We start from the raw sequence: 9,810 nt of genomic DNA, 5'->3' as shown, positions 1-9,810 counted from the left end.
TACCTAACATAATTAAATATCAGCTAGCAATAATCAGTAAAGGGATTTGTGGGAATATATTTACTAGTGATTCTGCTTTGTGTACTTCATTTTTGCGAGTACCTGAAGTGCATTATTATTATTTTTTATTGAGTTGGAAACAAAGGGACATTTATACTGTATATGAGATATTCCAGTGCTACTCGCCACTCCCTACTCTTATGCCGATATTGTGTGTGTGTGTGTGTGTGTGTGTGTGTGTGTGTGTGTGTGTGTGTGTCATTTCTCTCTCTCTCTCTCTCTCTCTCTCTCTCTCTCTCTCTCTCTCTCTCTCTCTCTCTCTCTCTCTCAAAAAACAAACTTACATATACATACAAATTAAATAGACGAAGGAGTGACGAGAACATGATTAGTAAGAATTAATTCGGTGGATCTAAGATGATTGGCAAGATTAATCCAATTTCTTATAAGATTACTGGGCATGATGATTCAGCGCTAGACTGCTTAGACGCGTACATACAGGCACGCGTACACACTGACACGTACACACACACTTGCACACACCGACACGTACACAGACACACACATACACACACACACACACACACACACACACGAGAGAGAGAGAGAGAGAGAGAGAGAGAGAGAGAGAGAGAGAGAGAGAGAGAGAGAGAGAGAGAGAGAGAGAGAGAGAGAGAGAGAGAGAATAACTTAAAGAACAATTTTAAAAGCCGACTTCTCATCTCAAACGCCTATAATATCAAGCTTCAATTTAAACGGTGAAAATCATGCCTTAATTTTGTCTTTCTAATTAACTCAGATAATATTTTAACGCTTTGCATTTTTTCCATAAAGTAACTCTTCAATCTAGCCGTTGTATCATCTGTTTATCTGTCTGTCTGTCTATCTGTGTGTCTATCTGTCTGTCTGCCTGCCTATGTCCCAGTCAGTCATTTTATATCTATCTGTCTGTTTATCAATCTTCTCTTTGTCTTTCTGTCACTCTATATCACAAAACGCCAAACATCCGACGTCATTCACTCCCTCACACCACTTCACGCTGCCCTCCCTCATGCACCGACCCCCTTTCTTCATCCATTTCCCCCTCTCTCCTATTCTCTCTCACGTCATTCATCCTTCACCTTCATTTTACACCCTTTTCCTAACCTTTTCATCCCCACGTTTTGAAAGCAGCTAAAACTGCTGCAGAGCCGTATACAGTACTTCAATCTTCATTCTAATTTATCCTCAGGTTGTTAATTGGTTTACTTTTTATTATTTTTCCAGGTAAGTCCACACGCAGTCCTCAGGGAACGGATCTCCTACGCTTCTGTGGTGAGTGTTGTCCTTAGAATTATCGTCCACGTTTCGCTCCCGTACGTCAGAGTTGGAAATATTTGAGTGTGTTTTTCCCTTGCTAAGAAAGGATGTAAGAAAGTGTTAAAGAAGGATGTAAGAAAGTTTTAAGGAAGGATTTAAGAAAGTGTGAAGGAAGGAGGTAAGAAAGTGTTAGGGAAATTATTTGTCTCTCCAGTATTGTCCCATCCTTCCTCTGAACTATGTAAAATAAATAACCAAATAAATAAATAAATAAATACTAATTCAGCTGGAAGTGATGAAACTCTCTGACAATTCAAGGTGACTGAACGATAATTGTGGTGACCATTTCATCTACTTTCGTCATTATTATATCTATCTACCCACCTTTCTTCATATCAACCCCTCCATATTCTATCTATCACTACCCTTATCATTCGTTTCTAATTCCTTCTTAAGTTACGCTCAAACGTCTTAAATTTAACCTAAAGAACTAACCCCACCCTTGAGCGTCGTCTTTTTCACCTATTGAGTCTGGCCTTAAAACTTCGCCCCTAAAAATTCCTCCTCCTCCTCCTCCTCCTCCTTCTCCTCCTCCTCCTCCTCCTCCTTAGATGCAAAAATATGCCTTTATAACGACTTCGGCCCCAAGATCGCGAAGTCCCCCCCTCACCCCCCTTCACCTACCCCCCTTCACCTCCCCCTACCCCCCCTTCACCTCCCCCTACCCCCTCTGTCACCCCTACCCCTCCGTCATACCCCCTACCCCACTTCCCTACCCCTCTCTCACCCCCATCCCATCTCACCCCCAACTATCCCCTTCCCCTCTCCCTTTTCCTCCATCCCCCTCTCCTCCCCCTCCCCCCCCTCAGTCTTAAAGATGCTGCAGGATGCGGTGCCCCTACTCTTAGTTTTACCCCTCCACTCCACCCCCTCTTGCTCCCTCTTTCCCCACTCTTTCTGCTTTCCTTTTCCGTCTGCTCGTTTCCCGTCTCTTTCCCCCTTTCCCCTCATTTTCCCTTCTGTTTCCTTTTTCCCCTCCTCCCCCGTTTTCTCCCCTTTCCCCCTCCCTTTTTCTCTTCTTCCTCTTTTTCTTGTCCTCTCCATTTTCTTCCTCTTTTTTCTCGCTCTCTCCTCTTTTATGGTGCCCTCCACCAACCTCTCCACCCCCACCACCACCACCTTCCTCTCTTTTCCTCTTCATTGCCCCTCTCTTTCCTCTTCAGTGCTCCTCTCATTCCTCTTCATTGTCTCTCTTTTTCCTTTTCATTGCTCCTCTCCTTCCTTTTCAATGCTCCTCTCTTTCCTCTTCATTGCTCCTCTTTTTCCTCTTCATTGCTCCTCTCTTTCCTCTTCATTGCTCCTCTTTTTCCTCTTCATTGCTCCTCTCTTTCCTCTTCATTGCTCCACTTTTTCCTCTTCATTGCTTCTCACTTTCCTCTTCATTGCCTCGCTGTCTTTCCTCTTCATTGCCTCGCTGTCTTTCCTCTTCATTGCTTCTCTCTTTCCTCTTCATTGCATCTCTCTTCCCTCTTCATTGCTTCTCTTTCCTCTTCATTGCTTCTCTCTTTCCTCTTCATTGCTCCTCTCTTTCCTCTTCATTGCTCCTCTCTTTCCTCTTCATTGCTTCTCTCTTTCCTCTTCATTGCTTCTCTCTTTCCTCTTCATTGCTTCTCTCTTTCCTCTTCATTGCTACTCTTTCCTCTTCATTGCTACTCTCATTCCTCTTCATTGTCTCTCTCTTTCCTCTTCATTGCTCCTCTCTTTCCTCTTCATTGCTTCTCTTTCCTCTTCATTGCGTCTCTCTTTCCTCTTCATTGCTCCTGTCTTTCCTCTTCATTGCTCCTGTCTTTCCTCTTCATTGCTCCTGTCTTTCCTCTTCATTGCTCCTGTCTTTCCTCTTCATTGCTCCTGTCTTTCCTCTTCATTGCTCCTGTCTTTCCTCTTCATTGCTCCTGTCTTTCCTCTTCATTGCTCCTGTCTTTCCTCTTCATTGCTCGTCTCATTCCTCTTCATTGCTCCTGTCTTTCCTCTTCGTTGCTCCTGTCTTTCCTCTTCGTTGCCTCTCTCTATCCTCTTCATTGCTCGTCTCATTCCTCTTCATTGCTCCTGTCTTTCCTCTTCGTTGCTCCTGTCTTTCCTCTTCGTTGCTCCTGTCTTTCCTCTTCGTTGCTCCTGTCTTTCCTCTTCGTTGCCTCTCTCTATCCTCTTCATTGCTCCTGTCTTTCCTCTTCATTGCTCGTCTCATTCCTCTTCATTGCTCCTGTCTTTCCTCTTCGTTGCTCCTGTCTTTCCTCTTCGTTGCCTCTCTCTATCCTCTTCATTGCTCCTGTCTTTCCTCTTCATTGCTCGTCTCATTCCTCTTCATTGCTCCTGTCTTTCCTCTTCATTGCTCCTGTCTTTCCTCTTCATTGCTCCTGTCTTTCCTCTTCATTGCCTCTCTCTATCCTCTTCATTGCTCCTCTCTTTCCTCTTCTTTGCCTCTTTTTCCTCCTCAGTGCTTCATTTTTTCCTGTTCATTGCCTCTCTCTTTCCTCGTCATTGCTTCTCTCTTTCCTCTTCATTGCTTCTCTCTTTCCTCTTCTTCCTGTCTTCTCTCCTCCATTTGTCTTCTTTTTCGTACTCTTTTCTTTAATTTTCTCTCTCTCTCCACTCCCTTCTTAAAGACGTTTCAGGACTCAGTGCGACGCTTCTCTCTCTCTCTCTCTCTCTCTCTCTCTCTCTCTCTCTCTCTCTCTCTCTCTCTCTCACACACACACACACACACACACACACACACACACACACACACACACTTTTATGCCCCTTCTTCTCTGTTCCCTCCCTTTCCTTTCCTTTAAGTCCTCCCTTCCTTTTGTCATTTCCTTCCCTTTGTGCTCACTTCCTCCCTTTAGTTCCGCCCCTCTGATATTCTTCCTTTATTGAACTATCTCCCTTTTTTTCCTTTTTTTTTTTCCTTTATTGACATCTCTCCCTTTGTCAACATTTATTTACCTTTATTTACGTCTCCCTTTTTTCTTATTATTTTCCTTTATTGACTTCTCTCCATTTTCCCCCCATCATTATTGTCCCTTGCTTAAACCCTCTCCCTTTCCTCCCTTTTTATGTAGTTGACTTCTCTCCCTTTTTGTCATTATTTACTCTCTCCCTTTATTGCTCTTCCTCCTTTATTGGCCATTTTATTTTTTTGGTGTTTTTATTTCATTTAATACCTTATCCCTTTTTTTTATTGTTTATTTCTTTATTGACCTCTCTCCCTTTTATTCTTCCTTGTTAATTTTCTTTCCTGTCTTATTTCTTTTCCGATCATTTTTATTACCCTTTATTGGCTGCTTTCCTTGTTTATCTTTATTTTTCTTTATTTGCTCTAATTTTTATCTTTCCTTTATCGGCAGCTGTCCTCTCTTTTCCTTCTCTTTATTTCTCTCTTTTCTCACTCCTCCTTTATTACTCCTGTCTCTTTTTTTTGTCATTGATTTTCTTCCTCCAAAAACTCTCCAATTTTCTTCCTCCAAAAACTCTCCAATTTTCTTCCTCCAAAAACTCTCCAATTTTCTTCCTCCAAAAACTCTCCAATTTTCTTCCTCCAAAAACTCTCCAATTTTCTTCCTCCAAAAACTCTCCAATTTTCTTCATCGTTCCTTTATTGGTTCCTGTCCTCTTTTTTTTTCTCTCTCGTTCCGCTCTTTTTCTCTTTCTTTTCTTTTTCTCTTTCATTTCTCTTTTCCTCATTCTTTTCTCTTTTTCTCTTCCATTTCTGTTTTTCTTTCTTTTTTTTCTTTTCCCTTTCTTTTTCTCTTTAATTTCTCTCTTGTCTTTCCGCTCTTTTCTCTTTTTCTTTCTTTTCTCTTTTTGTCTTTCTTTTCTTTCTCTTTCTCTCTCTCTCTCTCTCTCTCTCTCTCTCTCTCTCTCTCTCTCTCTCTCTCTCTCTCTTTGCGTTATTTCTTTCATTCCACTCTTTTTTTTTCTCTCGGTTCCTTTTCTCCTTTCCGCTCTTTGTCTCTCTCCTCTCTATTTCTTTTCTCCCTTTTCTCTTTTCCTCTCTTTTCCCTTTTTCTGTTTCTTCTTGTTACCTTTCTTTTTCTCTTTTTCCTTTTTTCCTCTTTTTGAGTCTCTCTCTCACACACACACACACACACACACACACACACACACACACACACACACACACACACACACACACACACACACACACACACTCCCCTTTCATGGAGGTTAGTGAAGCGTGCACCTAACCCTTCCATTTCGAAACACCGTTACTAAAATAAAAATTAAAAAAAATATATATATGTGAAAGTAGCAAGGAGAAAAAATATATATGTATCCTCGGTCTGAAAGGGTTAATTTTTTTTTTTGGTGACGTCATCCAGGATTGTTCATTTTATTTTGGTCTTCCACATTATTACTTTTTTTGTCAGTTTGAGTATTTCTTATATTTTCGTTCTAAAAAAATATAAAGTTAATGTTTCCAGTGTGTATGTCTGAACACGAGGAATTCACGGGTTTAGATAGATAGGTGGGTAGTTGGAGAGATAGATAGGTAGATAGATAGGTAGATAGGCTGACAGATAAACATTGATAGATACTAATATGTTGTAGATTTAGATAGATAGCCAGACAGACAGATAGAGAGATATAGATAGATAGATAGGTAGATAGATACTAATATATTAAATAGATAAATAGATAGATAGACACCAATATATTTTAAAGATGTGGGTTCGTAATTATCTTGATGTGTCAGGGGGCCGTGAGAGTACACCCTGTTAAAAATGAAAGTGTGGAAATGATGGTGTGTGTGTGTGTGTGTGTGTGTGTGTGTGTGTGTGTGTGTGTGTGTGTGTGTGTGTGTGTGTGAGTGTTTTGTTTCCTATCTGTCTCTGTATCCAGATGCCTCAGTTCCGTAAGGGGTGGCCGCAAACAAATCGCCTCCATGTCGCCCTCTCTCCTGCTATTTCGCTGCCCTCCCCCGAACTTACAACCCCCCCCTCTCCCTCTTCTACCTATCTGTTCCATCCGTCCATCTCATCCTCGGTCTTCCCCTCCCTCATATACCTCTCTACCATCTCATCCCTGGCCTCCCTTTCCCTTATATACCTCTCTACTCCCTCCCTCCATCTCATCATCGGTCTCCCCCACCCTCGTCCCTCCTCTACCCCACTCACACTCCTAGTTAGTCTCTCACTTTTTTCCCACAAGAACAAAGGGAAGTTCATATTGCTGCATTTACCTGGCATCTTAAGACGCAGGTAAAATCTTCCTCAAATTCTTAATATTTCCTATACTCTCCTCACTCTGACTTGGCCTAAAATTATCATCTCTCTATCCTGAATTGTGGGTGGTAGTAGGAATGTAACACTGGAATGTGTTGCTAGTCACGAAGAAGTGCTGTGGAAAGGATGTAGGTTCTTAGCATTTGGTATAGTGTGTGTTACGGGAAATACGGTGAGAGAGAGAGAGAGAGAGAGAGAGTGAGAGAGAGAGAGACGAATTACGTATCTCGTTTTCTTGAAGCTTTGCCATCTTAATTACTTGTCTTAAGAAAACGACGAATGAAGAAAACGATAAACATCAACACAATTTACTTTTCATTTTTATTTACCTGTAACAAAACCGAGGCACACCTGACTCTTATATGATTCTGAGTCATTTAATCTTACTTTGACTTTTTGACTCACTAAATATTGCTGACTGGCTGACTCACACCTAGCCTAACTCATCCCAGACTCTCGCTGACTCAAGCATAGACTGACTCATCCCAGACTCATTGACTCAAACCGCAGCCTGACTCATCCCAAACTCATGCTGACTCAAATTCCAATCAAACCTGACTCAACTCCGACTTTCTCTGACTCAGTTCCACTCTGACTTATCCCAAACTCTCGCTAACTCAAGCATAGTCTGACTCATCCCAAACTCATTGACTCAAACCCCAGCCTGACTCATCCCAAACTCTCGCTGACTCAGACGCGCTCTGACTCACCTCAAACTCGCTGACTCAAACCCTTTCAGAGTTACCCCAAACCCACGCAGACTCAAACCCCAGTCTAACTTGACTCATCCCAAACTCTCGCTGACTCAAACCCACTTTGACTCACCCCAAGCTCTCGCTGACTCAAACCCCAGTTAAACCTGACTAATCTCAGACTTTAGCTGACTCAAACCTGGCCTGACCGACTCACAGGCACTGACTATCCCACATCCTCGCAGACCTATCGTAAACTCCTTCTGACTCAGTCTTATTCACTTCACCTTACTGACTCAGCTTGTTCTTAATGACTCTGACCTACTTTGACTGACTGACTCGTACTGACTATAATTTACTCAGATACATAATTTGTACTGATTGTTTGATACTAACTTTCTTACTGACTATTTATAAGAGGCTGTTGGTATGACTTACTGACTCTTACCATGGCTTACTGACTCTCACTATGAATTACTGACTTACTATGACTTACTGACTCACTGTGACGTACTGACTCTTACTATGACTTACTGACTCTTACTATGACTCTGACTTGCTGACTTACTATGAGGCTTACTTTGACTTAATATCTTTCACTGACTCTTACAGTGACTCGTACTGACTCTACTGACTCACCGCGCCACAGAGACGATGACGAGGAGGTTCCCTAGCACCGAAGCCAGTATGACCGCGCCCATCACCAGCCCCTTCAGCACGAGGACGCCCACGGTCACCCACGCCCCGCCCACGCCCTCCCCCACCACCCACGACTCAATGCGACTCGTGGGCGTGGGCAGCGGCGACTCGGGGTTGACGTGGGACTCCGGGGTGAGGATGACGACGGAGGGGTGGTGGGCGGGGAGAGAGCTGTAGTTCAGGAGGAGGCCGCCCACGCCCGTACCCACGCCCTCATCTTCGCCCAGGGTCATGTTCGTGGGCGTGGAGGTCATTATCATCATGTTTGGTCGGTCGGTCGGGAATTCGGTCGGTCAGTCGGGTCGGGTCCGGATGCAAAGCGGTCACATTTTTCGGTCAGTCACATCGCGACACCGTATTTCGGGAGGTCGTAAACAGAGACCCAATCCATCACTGTTTTCTAATTTGGTTTTTGTGGCACATTGTTTTCTATTTATCTCCGGGGTTATCTTTCCTCCCTCCCTCCTCCCCGCCAACCCCCTCCCGAGGGGTAGGAGAGGCGCGCACACACAGACGCACACACGCACACACACAAGGCGGAGGGAGACGGTAAAGACACGTCCTCTCCCTCCCACGGCCGGCGGGTGACTGAGGGGCTTCGAACTCGCTCGCTCGAAGTACACAGACGCGAATTGAAGACGGGGAGGCGGAGAAGATTATAATTTGGGGAAGATAATGGAGAAGAGGGGGAGATAAAGATAGGTGAAAGAGAGGGGAGATAATTCTTGGTAAAAAGAGAGAGAAAGGGAGGAAGTGCAGAGAGATTTGAAGTTAGTAGAGGTGAAGTTGGCTAAAAATTGAGAGGGTTGATTGATAAGATGAAGTTGAGGATGCAGAAGAAAGAACAGTGTGCTGTGTGTGTGTGTGTGTGTGTGTGTGTGTGTGTGTGTGTGTGTGAGAGAGAGAGAGAGAGAGGGGGGGGAAGGAGGGACAAAAGTTGCGACAGAATCTGAAGACTGAGAAAGATAAACACTTGAAAGATGATTTTAGGGGAAACTTTTATATCTAGGGAGAGGGACGCCTTCACGCGGTACCATTAGCAAGGCAGCTCCAGAGAGAGGGGGGGCGGCGAACTGCGGGAGGGCAGCGAAATGGCAGGGGACAGAGCGACGTGGAGAAGATTTGTTTGTGGCCACCCCTTACGGGATTGAGGCGTCTGGCTGATGATAAAGAGTGTCATTACCCGGCTATGCAAACATCTCTTAACGCCCTTTATCTTCCCCGAAAGGAGGATGGTAGACTGAAAAAAGTAAGGGGAACTTCAGCCTGCGGTCTACCGGGTTAACGTCCATTGGAGCCACAATTACGACATCATCATCATCATCATCATCATCATCATCAAGACATGGTTCATATTTGTAACTCAGGCGTGGATTGGTGGTGTGTGTGTGTGTGTGTGTGTGTGTGTGTGTGTGTGTGTGTGTGTGTGTGTGTGTGTGTGTGTGTATGCAAAGAATAAGGAACAAAAGGCCATCTCCTTCAGACCCACTACAACTTACAGTAAAAAGTACATTATTTTCAACCAACACGTTTGCAATAAAGTTCTTTCAGTAAATATTAACAGGAAATAATTTTAGTGGAAGGAGGGAATTGGTACCGTAATAAAGTTTTTGAGAAATGTGATATCGAGTCAGCTTGAATTTAAAGTTGCCCACCCCCTAGGACTCCCCCCCTCCCCCTGCTAGGACTCCCCCCTCCCCCTGCTAGGACTCCCCCCTCCCCCTGCTAGGACTCCCCCCCTCCCCCTGCTAGGACTCACCCCCTCCCCCTGCTAGGACTCACCCCCTCCCCCTGCTAGGACTCACCCCCTCCCCCTGCTAGGACTCCCCCCCTCCCCCTGCTAGGACTCA

General features: G+C 44.2%; 1 protein-coding gene across 1 annotated transcript in view; it reads right to left on the bottom strand.

Annotated features, from left to right (window-relative positions):
* The window catches only part of LOC145397521 (octopamine receptor beta-2R-like), a 141,732-nt gene extending 133,539 nt beyond the window's left edge, over window positions 1–8,193 (bottom strand). The window contains exon 1 of the mRNA XM_080270594.1: window positions 7,901–8,193. Within this exon, the coding sequence (XP_080126720.1) occupies window positions 7,901–8,193 (293 nt within the window). The remainder of the gene's footprint in view (window positions 1–7,900) is intronic.
* Between the last annotated feature and the right edge of the window lie 1,617 nt (window positions 8,194–9,810).

This window comes from Coenobita brevimanus, chromosome 5 (genome assembly GCF_032717465.1).
Source record: "Coenobita brevimanus isolate Jiangsu-jjx chromosome 5, ASM3271746v2, whole genome shotgun sequence".
In the NCBI taxonomy this organism is placed as follows: domain Eukaryota; kingdom Metazoa; phylum Arthropoda; class Malacostraca; order Decapoda; family Coenobitidae; genus Coenobita; species Coenobita brevimanus.
The sequence above is the reverse complement of the archived record's forward strand: the minus strand, read 5'-3'. Positions and strand labels throughout refer to the sequence as shown.